We start from the raw sequence: 18456 nt of genomic DNA, 5'->3' as shown, positions 1-18456 counted from the left end.
TATTTTGAAATTTTGTTTGTTGAATGAAAAATTTTCACTTCCTTCTAGTACTTACCTGATAATGAGTTCATACAACACATTTTTAGATAATAGGATGAAAGCACCGCACAAATAGAATTGAATACGTACTGGATTCCTGAAATCACCTGGGGTTGGTGGGGTTGTGGGGGTGGGGGGAATGTGGTTTGAAAAAGAATCTCTGAGGTAGAGGCCCAGACATCAGGTTTTCTTTTGTAAAAGCCCAAAATAAATATAATCTGTCTCCAGTGATAAATCATCCATCTATTCTTACACTTCTTTCATTTTCTCAGACTAATTGCATATTTTAGCCTTCTGATTATTAGCTTTAAATAGAGAATGAAAATTGCTCACTTTCCTCCCCTCTGCCCTTACCCAGTATTTTGGAGAGATTCTAGAACCTTTTTGTGTTGAACATCATCTTTTCTGTGGTATGCTTTCCAGGAAAAGGCAGCGAAGTGGAAAAACCCCGACGGCCACATGGATGGGCTCACAACCAATGGCGTCCTGGTGATGCATCCAAGAGGCGGCTTCACGGAGGAGTCCCAGCCCGGGGTCTGGCGTGAGATCTCCGTCTGTGGGGATGTGTATACCTTGAGAGAGACCAGGTCTGCGCAGCAAAGGGGAAAGCTGGTAAGTGGACTTCACACAAGAAAAATGCTTGAAACTAGAAACACATAACTGGAACACTGTCATTTTTCTCCCCTGAAATTCAAAACCTTTGTCTAGGTCTTAGGGTTGTGTTCCACTGACCCAGGAGAATAGGGATTTTCTCTGAAAATAAGAAGGAAATGGCCTTATTCACTGTCATGATTAAGCTTTTCCAATAGTGGAAGAAAATTACCTTTTGTTCCTAACTACATTAAAAGCATAATTCTATCGCTATACTTCACCATAAAATTCTGTTTAAATTCACTTTAAGAAAAATGAACTTATTTTAGTGTAAAACTTTACTAATTTGGAAAAATCCTGAGCAGTCTAAAACTAATTAGTGAAAATTTTGAATTACAGAATTATTTACTAGACTTTCTGGGGACAAAAAAGATAATTAAGTTAGCTTTTTTTTTTCTTGTTCATAATAAGAAATTATAGTTCCCTATATAATTCAAAGTTACAGTTTTACTTGAAATAGTTCATATACTACATTGACTTGGCATGTTAATATTTTTCCTATAAATATTACTGCTTATCCAAAATGCCCTAAAGCTGTTGGGTTTTTAACACTTTCTTCTATGGAGAATCATTTTAATATCTTAAATAATAAGTTTTGGGTTTCTCATACTGCCATGGCTGTGTGGCACAGCACTAAAAGGTTCTCAGTAAATTTTCCACTCCAGTACTTTTAATTAATTGTTGGGTAGAAACTAGAACAAGAGAGAACAAGTGTTTTCTTTCAAACTACCAGGGAAATAATAATATAAATAATAGAGGATGTGATCTAGTTCACAGAGAAAGATAATATTTCTACGATAGAAAAAAGAAGATGGATTTTACAAAGCTGGTTTGCTCTTCTCTACTGGATGTTTGTTTTTAGGGGATAATTATTTTTATTACTTGCTTACACCATTATTCAGCTGCAGGTATAGCTTCTGCCTTTTGTGATAAAATCCCAATCTTGGAGCATTATGATTAAAAATGAAAAGCACTTTCTATGAAAGCCAAACAAATTCAATAAACTTTGCTGAAATATGCTTCAAGAGATTGTAAATAGGAAAGAGGATGTAAAATCTGTTTTTCAAAAAAAGTTTTGATCATAGGATAATTCTACACAAAACTGGGTTAGGATGGTCAAATGAGTTATTGATCATTATTAACAGCAACAGTAAGCAATCAGTGTGTGTTTGCTGGGTGCAGACATTGCATTAAATGAGCTAATGTCTTAGAAATGTTAATCTGCACACCAGCCTTGTCAGGGAAGTGGAATTATCCCCATTTTATGGATGAGGAAGGTATAGCATAGAGAGGTTGAATATTGCCCAGTCACAGAGTTAGAAGGTGGCAGCAAATGGGATTTTAAATCAGGAGGACCTGAGTTTAAATTTGAACTCCTGGCTTCTACTCAGTACCATCTTGTAGGGAATCACACTTGGTTGGCACATAACAGGATAAGTTTCTTGCCAACTCTCATTCATGTATTTTGTTCAAAGATAGAAAGAACATGTAAAAATAACAACTAAGAGGGAAAACATGCTGCTGTTTGAGCAGTTACTGCATATTAATAGTTCTGAAGTCAAGCCATAGTTCCAGGTCCTGATCTACCACTTGGCTCTACAGTTGTGAAGTGGTGACTTGACCTCATATCCATGTAACTGGAATAATACTAGTACATACCCTTTAGAATTACTGTGAGAACTGAGTAAGAATGGAGCAGTGCTATACCCAGTCCCTAATTGGTTGCCATGACTAAGAAGGAGCTAAGGGCTGGGAATCTGATAATGACCAGGATACCCAGGGCTCTGCCCTCAAATTGTGGCGTCTGGAAAACTTACAGGTGAGGCCACAAATCATTAGCATATTTGTGATCAGCACAGTCATAAGAAAGTACTGGAAGGCACAGGAGTCTCTCAGAGGGACACCTATCCTAGACATAGGAGTAAAAAAATATGTGGAAAGTAAGAGACCATAGACTCAAAAGTTACGTTATTTACCAAGAACTTTCTTGCAGGAAGGAAAAAGGTTGTTCCACCTGGCTAAGGGGGCAGAGACAAGATGATAGAATATGAGCTCACCTCTTTGTACGAAAAGTGAAAAGCACAATGAACTGTTAAACAGTCATCAACAACAACAAAATAAAACCCCCCAGAACCTACCACAAAAAATATCCTACATCCAGTGAAAAGGGAAGCCCCAGTGGAATGGTAGAAGGGGCACAGTAGTAATAAAATCAAATCCAATACCCACTGGGTGGCTGTCCCACAAACTAGAAAATAATTATATTTGGTTCTCCCACAAGAGTGAGACTTCTGAGCCACACAGTAGGCTCCCCAGCCTGGGGTTCTGGCAACAGGAGGAGGAGTCCCCACAGCACCTGGCTTTCACGGCCAGTGGGCTTTGATCACAGGACTTCCACAGGACTGGGGGAAACAGAATCTCCATTCTTGGAGGGCATACACAAGGTCTTGTGCATATCAGAACCCGGGAGGCATTTGGGGGAGGGGGGAATGGGAAACAATGACCACTTAGGGGCCTGACTAGACCTACCTGCTGGTATCAAAAGAGTTCCTGTGTAGGGAGCAACTGTGGCTCACTGTGGGGACAGAGACACTGGCAGTGGTAGTTCTGAGGAATACTCATTGGCATGAGCCCTCCTGAAGGCCGCCATTTTTTCATGAAAACCTAGCCCTACCCAACAGCCTGTAGGCTCCATTGCTGGGATGCCAAACAACCAACAGGGTGGGATCACAGCCCTCCTCAGTAGGAGACAGGCTGCTTAAAGTCTCCTGAACACATAGCTGCCTGCTCAACATATCCCTTGACATGACCCTGTGCACCAGAGGGATAAAACCCAGCTCCACCCAGCAGTGGCCAGGAAGCAGTCCCTCCCACTAGGAAGCCTGCACAAGGGGGTAGATAGCAGAAACAAGAACTACAACCTTGCATCTTTCAGAATACACACTGCAATCACAGAAAGCTACACAAAATGAGATGTCAGAGGGAGGAATATACCCCAGACACAGGAACAGATACAACCCCAGAAGAACAACTAAGCAAAGTGGAGATCTACCCAAAACAATTCAGAGTAATGATAGTAAAGATGACCCAGGGATCTCAGAAAAAGAATGGAAGCACACACTAAGAAGATAAAAGAAATGTTTGACAAAGACCTAAAACAGAAGAACAATACAATAATTGAAATGAACAATACAATAGAAGGAATCAGTAGAATAACTGAGGCGGAAGAATGGTAGAAATCACTGCTGTGGGACAGAATAAAAGAATAAAAAGAAATGAGGACAATCTAAGAGACCTCCAGGACAAAATTAAATGCACCAACATTCACATTATAGGGGTCCCAGATGGAGAAGAGAAAGGACTTGAGAAAATATTTGAAGAGATAGTAGCTGAAAACTTCCCTAAGTCCAGGAAGCACGGGAGTCCCAGGTAGAATAAACCCAGAGAGACATGCCAAGATACATAGTAATCAAATTGACAAAAATTAAAGACAAAATATTGATATTTACCTTGAATATAAATGGATTTAAATGTATGTAACCAAAAAACACAGACTGGCTGAATGGGTACAAAAACAAGACCTGTATATATGTTATGTTGTCTACAAGAAACCCACTTCAGACCTAGGACACATACAGACTTAAAGTGAAGAGATAGAAAAAGAAAGCTGGAGCAATACTCAACAGATAAAATAGACTTTAAAATAATGACTTTATAAGAACAAGGAAGATCACTACATAATAATCAAGGGATCGATCTAAGAAGATATAACAAATTATAAATATTTATATACCCAATATAGAAGCACCACGATACATAAAGCAAATGCTAACAACCATAAAAGGGTAAATCAACAGTAACCCAATAATAGTAGGGGACATCAACACCATATTTATACAATGGACAGATCTAGACAGAAAATAAGGAAATAAAACTTTAAATGACACAGTAGTCCACACTAGATTGATATTTATAGGAAATTCCACCTAAAAGCAGAATAGACTTTCTTCTCAAGCAATAGAATTAACATGGAACATTCTCCAAGAGAGATCCCACCTTTAATCACAAATCAAGCCTCGGTAAATGTAAGAAAATTGAAATCATATCAGGCATCTTTTCCAGTCACAATGCTATGAAATTAGAAATCAATCACAAGAAAAAGAAAACTGTAAAAAACACAAACACGTGGAGGTTAAACACTACTAAATAACCAAGAAATCACTGAAGAAATAAAAGAGGAAATTAAAAAATACATAGAAACAAATCACAATGGAAGCACAACAATCCTAACTCTGTATATTACTGTGTTAGTTGCTCAGTCATGTTCAACTGTTTGCAACCCCATGGACTGTAGCCCACCAGGTATCTCTGTCCATGGGATCATCCAAGAAAGAATACTGGAGTGGGCAGCCATTCCCTTCTCCAGGGCATCTTCCCAACCGAGGGATCAAACCTAGGTCTCCTGCACTGCTGGAAGATTCTTTACTATCTGGGCCAACAGCAAAAAGCAATCCTAAGAAGGAAGTTAACAACAATTTAGTCTCACCTCAAGAAACAGGAAAAATCTCAAACAAACAATCTAACCTTACACCTAAAGCAACTGGAGAAAGAAGAACAAAAGCAAACCCCAAAGTTACTAGAAGGAAAGAAATCATAAAGTTCAGAGCAGAAATAAATGAAATAGAGAAAAAGAAAATAATATCAAAGATAAATAAAACTAAAATTTGGTTCTTTGAGGAGATAAAATTTATAAACCTTTAGCCAGAATCATCAAGAAAAAAGGAGAGGATTCAAATCAGTGAAATTAGAAATGAAAAAGAAGAAATTAAACTGACACTGCAGAAATGCAAAGATCTTAAGCGACTATATTGGATAACCTGGAAGAACTGTACAAAACAACTTTCCCAGACAGAACTAGAAAGAAATAGAAAATATAAACAGACCAGTCACAAGTAATGAAATTGAAAGTGTAATTTAAAATCTTCCAACAAACAAAAGTCCAGGACCAGATGGCTTCACAGGGAAATTCTATCAAGCATTTAAAAAAGAGCTAACACATCCTGCTCAAACTCTTCCAATAAACTGCAGAGGAAACAACATCCCAAACTCATTCTACAAGGTGACCATCACCCTGATACTAAAACCAGACAAAGATATCACAAAAAAGAAAATTACAGACCAATATCACTGACATAAACACAGAAATTTGCAACAAAATACTAGCTAACAGAATATAACAACAAATTAAAAGGATCACATCATGATCAAGTGGGATTTATCCCAAGGATGCAAGGATTCTTCAATATATGCAAATCAACCAATGTGATACAACATATTAACAATTAAAGAATAAAAACCATACGCTTATCTCAATAAATGTATAAAAAGCTTTTGACAAAATTCAACACCCATTTATGATTAAAAAAAAAAGAAAACTCTCCAGAAAGTGGGCATAAGGAGAACCTATCTCAACATACTGCAGCCATGAAATTAAAAGATGCTTGCTTCTTAGAAGGAAAGCTATGACAAAACCTAGACAGTGTATTAAAAAGCAGAGACATCACTTTGCCAGCAAAGGTTCATATAGGTTCATTTCCTAAAGGAAATCAACCCTGAATATTCATTGCAAGGACTGATGCTAAAACTCTGATATTTTGGCCACCTGACATGAGAAGCCGGCTCACTGGAAAAGACTGATGCTGGGAAAGATTGAAGACAAAAGAAAAAGAGGGCAGCAGAGCATGAGATGTAGATAGCATCACTGATTCAATGGACATGAGCATACTACAGTCCATGGGGTCATAAAGAGTTGGACATGACTTAGCTGCTGAACAACAACAAACCTCAACATAATAAACCCCATATACAACAAACCCGCAGCAAACATCATTCTCAATGGTGAAAAATGAAACCATTTCCTCTAAGTTCTGGAACAAGACAAGGTGTCCACTCTCACCACTGTTATTCCATATAGTTTTGGAAGTCCTAGCCACAGCAATCAGAGAAGAAATAGAAGTAAAAGGAATACAAATTGGGAAAGAAGTAAAACTGTCACTGTTTGCAAATGACATGATAACTGTACACAGAAAATCTTAATGATGCATCTGAAAACTGCTTGAGCTCAATGAATTTGGTAAAGCTGCAGGGCACAAAATTAATACATAGAAACTTATTGCATTCCTATATATTAACAATGAAAGATAACAAGAATTTAAGGAGACAATGCCATAACCACTGCACCAAAAAGAATAAAATACCTAGAAATAAACCTACCTAAGAAGGCAAAAGACTGTACTCAAACAATAAAGCACTGATGAAAGAAACCAAAGATGACACAGATGGGGAGGGATACACCATGTTCTTGGATAAAAGAATCAATATTGTGAAAATGACTATATCACCCAAAGCAATCTACAGATTCAATGCAATCCCTATTAAGTTACCAATGGCATTTTTAACAGAATTAGAACCCCCAAAATTTACAATTGGTATAGAAACTCAAAAGACCCCGAATAGCCAAAGCAATCTAGAGAAAGAAAAGTGGAACTGGGAAAATCAAGCTCCCTGACTTCAGACTATACTGTAAAGCTACAGTAATCAAGACAATATGATACTGGCACAAAAACAGAAATATAGATCAATGGTACAAGATAGAAACCCAAAGATAAACTCACAAACTTGTGTTACCCAATCTGTAACAAAGGAGGTAAGAATATACAATGGAGAATAATTTCTTCAATAAATTAGTCCTGGGGAAAACCAGGTGGCTACATGTAAAAGAATGAAATTAGAACATTCTTTTAACACCATATTCAAAAATAAACTCAAAGTGAATTAAAGACCTAAATGTTAGATTAGATACTATAAAACACACAGAGGAAAATATAGGAAAAACACTCTTTGATATAAATCACAGAAAGATCTTTTTTGACCTACCTACTATAATAAAAATTAAAAGTAAACAAATAGGACCTAATTAAACTTAAAAGCTTGTGGACAGCAAAGGAAATGATAAACAAGATGAAAAGATAACCCTCAGAATGGGAGAAAATATTTGCAAATGAAGCAACTGACAAAGACAGTTGCTTTGGAGGATTAGTCTCCAAAACAAGCAGCTCATGCAGTTTAATATCAAAACAAAAAACAACCCAATCAAAAAACGGGAAGACCTAGATAGACATTTCCTCAAAAATGACATACAAATGGGCAAGAGGCTCGTGGAAAGATGCTCAACATCACTAATTATTAGAGAAATGCAAATCAAAACTACAATGAAGTATCACCTCACACTGGTCAGAATAGCCATCATCAAAAAAAATCTACAAACAATAAATGCTAGAGAGGATGTGGAGAAAAGAGAACGTTCTTGCAGTGTTGGTAGGAATGTAAATTGAACAGCCATTATGGAGAACAATATGGAGGTTCCTTAAAAAACTAAAAATAGTTTGTCATATGATCCAGCAATCCCACTACTGGGCATTCACCCTGAGAAAACCATAATTCAAAAAGATACAAGTACCCTAGTGTTCATTGCAGCACTGCTTACAATAGCCAGGACATAGAAGCAACCTAAATGTCCATCAACAGATGAATGGATAAAGAAAACATGGTACATATATGCAATGGATTATTAGCCATAAAAAGGAATGAAGTTGGGTCATTTGTAGGGATGTGGATGGACCTAGAGTCTGTCATACAGAGTGAAGTCAGAAAAACAAATATTGTATAGTAATACATATGTGTGGAATTTAGAAAAATGGTACAGGTGAACCTATTAGCAGGGCAGGAATGGAGGCACAGACATAGAGAACACACATGTGGATGCGGCGGGGGTGAAGGGGAGGGTTTGACGAATTCGGAGATTAGTAATGACATATATACACTACCATGTGTAGAACAGATGGCTAGTGGGAAGCTGCTGTATATCACAGGGAGCTCAGCTTGTTGCTCTGTGATGACATAGATGGGTGAGATAAGGGAGTGGGAGGAAGGTCCAAGAGGGAGGGGATATATATATATCACATGATTCATGTCCTTGTACAACAGAAACTAACACAATATTGTAGAGCAATTGTAGACAATTAAAAAAAGGAGAAAAAGGGGAGAGGGCCCAAATTATTACAATCACAAATGAAAACGGAGAAATTACAACCACACCACAGAAATACAAAGGATCAAAAGAGACTACTATATGCAACTATATGCCAGCAAAATGGATAATCTAGAAGAATTGGACAAATTCTTTAAAAGGTACACTCTCCCAAAACTAAACCAAGGAAAAATAGAAAAAAATGAACAGACCAATTACCAGTGCAGAAATTGAGTCAGTAATTTTAAAACTTCCAAGAAGCAAAAGACCAGGACCAGATGGCTTAACAGGTGAATTCTACCATTTAGAGATGAGTTAATACTTATCCTTTTGAAACTACTCCAAAAAATTGCAGAGGAAGGAACACTTCTGAATTCATCCTCTGAGGCCACCGTTACCCTGATTCCAAAACCAGATAGATATCATACATGCAAAAAGAAAACCACGGGCAAATATAATCAATACAGAGGCAAAAATCCTGAACAAAACACTAGCAAACCTACTCCAACAATACAGAAAAGGATCATACACTATGATCAAGTGGGATTTATATCAGGGATGCAAGAATTTTTCAATATCAGCAAATCAGTCAGTGTGATATACCACATCAACAAACTGAAGAATATAAATCATATGATCATCTCAAAAGATGCAGAAAAAGCTTTTGATAATAGTCAACATCCATTTTGGATAAAAACGCTTCAGAGAGTGACCACAGAAGGAACATATCGCAACATAATAAAGGTGATGATATATGACAAACCCACAGCTAACATCACACTCAACAATGAAAAGCTGAAAGTATTTCCTCTAAGATCAGGAATAAGACAAGGAGGTCCACTCTCACCACTTCTATTCAGCATAATTTTGGAAGTCCTAGCCACAGCAATCAGAATAAATAAAGAATGGAATCCAAACTGTAAAAAAAGTAAAACTGTCAGTGTTTGAAGAGGACATGATTCTGTACATAGCAAATCCTTAGCATCCTAAGATGCTACTAGAAAACTACTAGAGCTCATCAGTGAATATGTAAAGTTGCAGGATACAAAATTAATGCATAGAAATCTGTTGCATTTCTATACACTAACAACAAAAGATTAGAAACAGAAATTAAAGAAACAATTCCATTTATCATCACATCAAAAAGAATAAAATACATAAGAATAAATCTACCTAAGGAAGCAAAAACCTATATTCTAAAAACCATAAGACACTGATGAAAGAAAACAAAGATGATGCAGACAGATGGAAAAGTATATCATGTTCTTGGATTAAAAGAATCAATATTATGAAAATGGCCATACTAGCCAAGGCAATCTACAGATTTAATGCAATCTCTATCAAATTACCTATGGCATTTTTCATAGAACTAGAAATCTTTATGGAAACACAAAAGACTGTAAATAGTCAAAGCAATCTTGAGAAAGAAGTACAGAGCCAGAGGAATCAGTTTCCCCATCTTTAGACTATACTACAAAAGTACAGTCATAAGAACAGTATGGTACTGGTGCAAAAACAGAAATATACATCAATGAAACAAGATAGAAGATCCAGAAACAATCTTAGGTACCTATGGTCAATTAATCTATATCAAAGGAGACAAAACTATATGATGGAGGAAAAATATTCTTTTATAAGGAGAACTGAACAGCTACATGTAAAATAATGAAATTAGAACATTCTTTAATACCATACACAAAATAAACTCAAAATGGGTTAAAGACCTAAAAGTACAAAACTCTTGCAGGAAAATATAGGCAGAACACTGACAAAAATCATAGCAATATTTTTTTTCAGCACTGTCTCCTAGAATAACAAAAATAAAAACAAAAATAAACAAATGGTACCTAACTAAACTCAAAAACTTTTGCACAGCAAAGAAAACCATAAACAAAATGACACAATCCATAGAATGGGAGAAAATATTTGTAAATGATGCACCCCACAAGGAATTAATCTCCAAAATTTACAAACAGCTCATGAAACTCAATATCAAAAAAATAAAATAAAATCAAAAACTGAGAAGACATTTCTCCAAAGAAGACAGACCAATGGCAAACAGGTACATGAAAAGATGTTTACCATCACTAATTATTAGAGAAATGAAGATCAAAATGACATATCACCTGAGACCAGTCTGAATGGCCATCAAAAAATCTACAAACAATACATGCTGGAGAGGATGTAGAGGAAAGGGAAGGAACTCTCCTACAGTGTTGATAATGTGAAAACGAAAGTGTTAGTCCCTTAGTCATGTCTGACTCTCTGCGACCATGAACTGTAGCCTGCCAGGCTCCTCCATCCATGGGATTCTCCAGGTAAAAATCTAAAAGAGTTACCATGTGATTCAACAATTCTACTTCTGGGCGTACATCTAGAGAAATTCATGATTTGGAAGGACACATATACCCCAGTGTTCACTGCAGCACTGTTTACAATAGCCAAGACATGGAAACAATCTAAATGTCAACAAATGAATGGATAAAGAAGCTGTGGTTTGAGATAGTGTCACCTGGAACTTGAGCCAACTGCACAAGGGTATTGGAGGTCTGGTGAGAGACCATGGCCAAGAACAAACTACTAGGGCAGAAGTCTAGGAATGTATTCCACACAGCCAGCCAAAAAAGCTTTAAGGTTAAAAATAAAGCAAAACCAGTTGCCACTAATCATAAGAAGATAAACATTGCGAATGATGAAAAAGTTACCAGAGTGAATAAAGCTTTTGTAGATAAAGAAAAGAAAGTTGCAAACTTCTCAAAAGGCCTTTCCCTTGAACCTCTGCAGAAACAGCTAATTTGTTAGCAGTGTCATGAAAACAGCAGTTAATGTTGATGAAGCTACAAGATTAATGGCTCAGTTGTAATACACTGGTGATGCATCAGATTTCCCCAAAAGACCAATAAATTAAACATTTTATAAAAAAAAAAAAGAGAGAGATGTACATATATACAGTGGAATATTACTTAGTTCTTAAAAAGAATGAAATAACCTCATTTCAAGGTTATTGCAAGATGTATAAACTTGGAGATTATCATACTAACTGAAGTAAGTAAGAAGAGAAAGACAAATATCCTGATATTCTATTACATGAGGAATCTTTTAAAAAGTGATACAAATGCCCTTACTTACGAGACGAACAAACTCACAGAAGTAGAAAACACACCTGTGGTTACCAAATGGGAAAGGTAGGGGGAGGGACAAATTGGGAATTTGGGATTGACATAAACACACTACTATATTTAAAATAGATTAACCAACAAGGACCTACTGTATACAACAGGGAACTCTGCTCAATATTCTGTAATAACCTAAATGGGAAAAGAATTTTGGGAGGGATGTTCAAGAGGGAGGGGACATAAATATACCTATGGCTGATTAATGTTGATGTTTGGTGGAAACCCATACAAATTGTAAATCAATTATCCTTTAATTAAAAATAATTTTTAGAAGAATAGATATATATATATGTATGTATCACTGATATAAACAAAAAGCAATGAATAAAAAGTAATCATAAGGGGGGAAAAAAATGTGACCCAAACTCCAATTTATTACCCCAGCAGTGTTCTTCTTACCCAGTTTCATGCAGAGATGAAACCTCCCCTGAGAATTATCTGTTGTCAAGGGACAAGGGAGACTCCTGACATCTAGCAAGAAGGGAGGAGATCAGGAGGTGTTCAGGGGGGGCGGTGGAGTGAGGAGAGAGATTCAGCAACTTAAAGGCTATTGAAAACCTGTCTCTGTGTTTTTCCTGTAAAATATTAAGATCTATCATTTTGTTGGGATTTTACCTTTTTCTAACAGTATTTGATACTTTATTAGGGAAGGACTGCTTTCATTATTAAAGGACAACTTCTAGGCAAAGTGCCATCCAAGTAAGCCTTGAATGATGAGTGGGAGTTTGCCAGGCCCTGGGGTAGACTAGGATGGGGTGAGCCCGGACAGAGAATTCTAGGCAGAGGGGACTCATGCACATGCCAGAGGGCAGTTCACCTGAGTGCATCCATAGAGCGCAGGTGGCACACGGAGGCAGGGATGAGGTTTCTGTGGACCATGTCTAACTGTGCTGCGTGTCAGCTGTTAATCAGTCCTGTGAGCACTTGGTATGTAGCACTGCCAGTCTTTTAAATGATGTTCTGAAGCTCACAGTAAATGTTTCTGCTTCAAACCTTAGGAATGCAGGCTGAATGATAGATCGTGTGAAGCTAAAGGTCACCAGGAGTCACTGGCAGCAGTGCAGTGTTTATTGCAAGGCCCACCAAGGGTCTTCTGAATTGACTGTGGTCGAAATCAGCATAAATCTTCACCAAATGAACTGGTTGGACATCTCCTATGCCTTATGAGACCAAGGAGGTGGTATGCTATTGAGGAGGAAAAATAAAAATCAAAGGAGACTTGTGAAGTTTGTTAAAATAACCACTACAGTTACAACCATAGTAATTATCCTCCAATTAAAATGATTTTTTAAAAGAAAAATAAACCACTCCATTAAATGAACATGTAAAAGTAAGTGTATTCAAGCTTGTGCCTTTATTATGTATCACATATATGATTTATATCCAATGTTCAGATGAGGAAAGGGAGGCTCAGAGGGGCTAGTTACCCTCCTAGTTTTCAAGGAGGCTGTGGGATAAACTGCCTCGTTTTTATTTCATAGCTGATCTTTAAGAGGAAAGAACACTGGCAAGATTTGCCAATTTTTGCTTTAAAAAGACATGTCTGTCAAACTTGTAGGTGGAAACTGAGACCAACGTCCTGCAGGATGGCTCCCTCATCGACCTGTGCGGGGCCACCCTGCTCTGGAGAACGGCAGATGGCCTCTTTCACACCCCAACCCAGAAGCACATCGAAGCCCTGCGGCAGGAGATCAATGCGGCACGGCCGCAGTGTCCAGTGGGGCTCAACACCTTAGCCTTCCCCAGCATCAACAGAAAAGAGGTGGTAGAGGAGAAGCAGCCCTGGGCGTACCTCAGCTGCGGCCACGTGCACGGCTACCACAACTGGGGCCATCGCAGCGACACGGAGGCCAACGAGAGGGAGTGTCCCATGTGCAGGACTGTGGGCCCCTACGTGCCGCTCTGGCTCGGCTGCGAGGCGGGCTTCTACGTAGACGCGGGACCGCCCACTCATGCTTTCACCCCTTGTGGACACGTGTGCTCAGAGAAGTCTGCGAAATATTGGTCTCAGATCCCGCTGCCTCACGGAACTCACGCCTTTCATGCCGCCTGCCCTTTCTGTGCCACACAGCTGCTTGGGGAACAGAACTGCATCAAACTGATTTTCCAAGGTCCAGTTGATTGATGCCCTCAAGAGCCATCAACGACTTTATTAACAAGTTACTGTGAAGATTTTGCCACTAACTCTAGATTTTACCTTTTTATAATGCCGTTTATTCGGGGGAGGGGGGGTCCTGAAGCTAGGAAGAAAGAGGGGCACAGTGATGAAACATGCCAGGCATTGACCATAAAAGTGGTGTGTTGCATGCTCAAAACAGCGGCATCATCATTGAAGTGTGCTTGATTAAACCGTAATACCTTTGTAACAATTGGATTTAAAATGCCATGCTTTCATTTCAACCTTGGGGTTTCTTTGGTAAACTGGGACTGGAGTTTAAATCCTATTTTAAAACTCCAGAAGAAATGTATTCAAAAGTTGTTGGCTCTTAATTGCAACCTTCGGTGCTGCGTGGTATAGGTTGTAGTCATGCCATGTCTGGAAATACTTAATACAGATTAGAATCTGACTAGATGCCAAAAGAGTGGCTCTGTAAGATGATGTTGGGGACAGGACACCTTAAGTACAGGTGGTTGTTTTGAAATCTGGGGCTTTTTAAATTTTTCTTTTGAGGGGAGGGAATATGTTGTCATTATTATTATTTCTTTTAACTTCAGTGGAATTTAATTACTTTATACACACATTCATCAAATCCCTTGGCATTTCAAACAAAGAATTTTCTATAACTTTTTGGTCTGCCTTTTGATCTGCCATGGTCTGTGTCCCTGACACTCATCTTGCATGGGTAGAACTATTTGGTTGATTAAAATGTAACAACTCTTATTAAACATTCATTAAATGAGGGTGATTATTGCAGCAGGAAACATGGCCCAGGTTATATAATATCAAGTTCATTTGCTTACCGAGTAATTGAAGAGTGATTAGAAATAAGGTTTTACTCTTTAAAACCACTTGTTGGGGTTTCCTAAGTTTTTCTTAAGAAAGCCAAAATTCTGTGAACTTAAAAGCAACGTGTTACAACGATGCAGTCAGTTTTGTTCGCTCCCCTTCTGCCATCTGTCGCCTTCCACTGCAGCTTACAGAGCCCTGTAAGTTTTGAAAATGTTTGCAAATCAAACTAAATTTAAATGTAATCATTAGATACACAACACCAAGTGGTACATCTGCAGAGAGCATTTGAAATTCCTGATTTCAAGAGAGCAAATGAATGTTTACTGAGGAATAATTAAATCAGAATTTCATATGAGCTCCACCAGCCCTGTTAGTTTCATTTCATTTTTGAATAATAATTCTTGGATGTTCGTTCTCTGTGCTCGGTACCAGTGTATCACCATTCCCATGATGCAAAGATCCTTCAGGACATGCCCCTGCCAGAGCTGGCTGGGATGAAAGCTTCCTGCCACATGGAGCAACTGTTTAAATTAACATCCTCTTAAATTGACCATTGCAGATTCGTGCCGCATTTTTTTAACCTTTGTAAAGATACATAATTTATATGATTCTAATATACTGTATTCCTGTTCTAATTGGATTTTTCCATGGTTTGCCTGCTGGCAAATATTTTGCCTATTTTCACTTGTTCTAACCCATTTTGAAAGCCCTTTTCCTTAACATGATAAGATCTATTCATCTTGATTGCTGCTGCTTAAGTTGATTTAATATATAAAAAGTTCAGCCTCTAAGTTTTCAAATAGCTTTACTTCTTAGTGGAGATTATTGTTTATGATGAGGTGGTTTTGTTTTGGTAATTTTTAAGTGCTGTGAAAATCCAACAACAGTCCTCTTATTGATAGCTTACTGTATTCTGTATAGCTTGCTCAACCTGCAGATAGAGAATGAAACAAAAAAATGAAATTGCCCAGAATATCGAATGCCTTTTGACATACCCAGAGTCTCCCATGGTTAGCTTTTACCAATGCAATCTGTGCCGCTTTAGGCTCCACAAAATGATGCAGGAAGCACACAGTCCCTTTTCTTGCCATATGAAGAAGGTGATTTGAGGAGTCTTGATACCTTAAAAAGCATCTTGTAAGATAAATAGGTAATATCTTAGCCTTTCTAGATGCAAGACTATCAAAAACTTTTTTTTTCCAAAAAGTCACCATCTGATATAATTTTCTATTTCAAGGACTATAGTAGTTAAAGTGTAGTACTTCTACATCAGCCTATGCTGATGCCCCAAAATAGTTATGTTCCAACTTGAAAGCTTTGAATTTTAGTAAACTTGGGTAAAAGATTCCAAGCTCTTGGAAGGGGTAACAGTGACCCACCCTCTGTTAGTGCCACCCACATCTTTTCTTCTGACTTCCAAGTGAGGTTCCCTTTCCCCTGCCTGGGGAACCACAGCCAGGTCACACCTCTGTAGAAGGAAGCCAGGCTCATCTTGGCCACTTCCAGTAAGATCTGCTAACGTTGATTAATGAGACTCCCCCTACTCCCCATATTTGAGAGCAATTTCATTTGTGAGAATAAAGAACTCTAGCTCAGAGTAGAGTCATATAGTTCAGAAAAGGTAACTTCTCAGAGGTCATGCCTGTTGTTATGTCTTGCTTGACATCACATTCAAGGACAAATCCCACTTCCCAGGTGTATACATAGGAAATTGCAGACCAATTATCCTGATCTCAGCCTGACCAAAATGCCTTTTGTGACTACATTTCCAGAAAAACCCCAGTGATGTATTCCCATAGTTTTCCACCCACCGCCCCCCACCCCCAGTTGTTTATGCCAGTTTATTGCCAAAAAAGAAGAAGAAAAAGAAAAAAAAAGGTTCAGAGTTAATGGGATACAACTCTGAATATTTTTCTAGCCTGGAATTTTTTTTTATTATCACTAATCAGTGCTGCCAGGTCATGCATGCTGCAACTCTACATTTTCCTTATTTGGTTTCACTTTTTGCAAGAAGGGCTACAGTTCACATGGCAGAGTAAGTATTATGCTTTCTGTTTTTTTTTCTAACTGTAGCCCAAAAGAATTAAAGTCTTTTAATATAAATAGCATATTTATCATTCCTCGATAGTTAATTATAGAGTTTGGTACCTTTGTGCCTCAGGGAAGCCACGTGACATAACTGGTTATAGAATTTCAGGGTTAGGGTTTAAAGAAAGGAGAAAGCCATTGGAAAAATGATGGGCTCCATTAAGGAGACTAATGAATCTGGATGCAGAAATATGCCAAGAACTGGCATACACATGATTGTAGTAGAATTTATTTCCAGGATCAGTAGGGAAATTACTTTTAAGTTATTACATCTACTATATTATCAAAGTTGAGGAGAACTCTTTTCTTCATAAAGCTTCAGTGCTTTATTTTTGCTTACATTAAAAAAAATTTTTTTCAACCCCTGCTGTTTGGGAGCTCAGTATTGTTATTTGGGCACTTTTTGAGAGTTTAAAAAGGAGCATGTTTTCTCCTTAATTTAAGTGTAACATAGGTTACAGAGTTGTTACCTGCAGTTCTATGATTTTGATCAATGTTCCTTTTTAAATCCATTCTGTTCTTTGGATTGAAAGGATATATGATCACAATGTTGTTAATGCTGGCTAAAAAACACTTGTCAGCTTCATGCAATCCTGCCTTTTAACAGTGGAATTTCTGATAGACAAACAACAGAATCTTGATTTTAAGCCGGATCCAGCTCTGTTCTTTTGGCTGTAGCTCTTACATCTCCACAGTTTAGCCTTCATGGGCAGAGGGTATGAAGTTCCTCCTTGAGTGCTAGAAGGAGAGCATGGCTCTGTTATCATTTCTTTATGACCCAGTCAAAGACCAGTAAGACAACTCCAGAACCTTTTTAAAAGAATGTAAGCATTATTGAAGCAGTAAAACAGAAGGTTCAGTATTTCTTTTTAGTAAAACTAATATCCTCTCAAGTTTTCACCCTTATGCAGAATCCCTAGAGGAAGATAGGGAAAAGCAAATATTTTTCCAGTTCTACTTAACTATTTCTAAACAAACAAAAACTCGATGAAAGGGAAGTTGTTTCTTTTTAGCTGAGATGACAGATTGTTTCTCTGTATTAAATAGTCTAGAAGCTAAGAGGGTGGTCATATTTACCATGTATAGTGTAATGAGCAGTTAAATTTTATGGATATATTTGTAAAACTGTTCTTTTATATTTCATGTCAAATTGAAAAGTTTATTTCTTCACTATTGTATCTGTGGAAATACAAGCCATTTTACAGGAAAAAAATCTTCAAAAACTATTAAATGGATCTCGGTATCTTTGTGAGTCATTGTCTTTATCAGACCGTTCAATAGGAAGTAGATATAAAAGTAGACTTGACTTCTGCATTTTTCAAACTTTCAGGTTGATCCCAAACAGTTGAGCTGATCATTGTTTTATATTCTGCACAATACCTATTTAAATCTAGATTTATGAGAACAATTTAGTGGGGAAAGAAGAGTATTTAACAGATGGAGCTGGGATACCTAGATATTCA

General features: G+C 37.6%; 1 protein-coding gene across 1 annotated transcript in view; it reads left to right on the top strand.

Moving 5' to 3' along the window:
* The window catches only part of PELI2 (pellino E3 ubiquitin protein ligase family member 2), a 200417-nt gene extending 182181 nt beyond the window's left edge, over positions 1 to 18236 (top strand). Inside the window, exons 6-7 of the mRNA XM_010847771.1 lie at positions 463 to 651; positions 13514 to 18236. Of these exons, the coding sequence (XP_010846073.1) occupies positions 463 to 651; positions 13514 to 14080 (756 nt within the window). The 3' untranslated portion in view covers positions 14081 to 18236. The remainder of the gene's footprint in view (positions 1 to 462; positions 652 to 13513) is intronic.
* The last annotated feature ends 220 nt before the right edge of the window (positions 18237 to 18456 follow it).

This window comes from Bison bison, unplaced genomic scaffold (genome assembly GCF_000754665.1).
Source record: "Bison bison bison isolate TAMUID 2011002044 unplaced genomic scaffold, Bison_UMD1.0 scf7180017864254, whole genome shotgun sequence".
Taxonomy (NCBI): Eukaryota; Metazoa; Chordata; class Mammalia; order Artiodactyla; family Bovidae; genus Bison; species Bison bison.
This window is presented reverse-complemented; position numbering and strand designations above follow the sequence as displayed.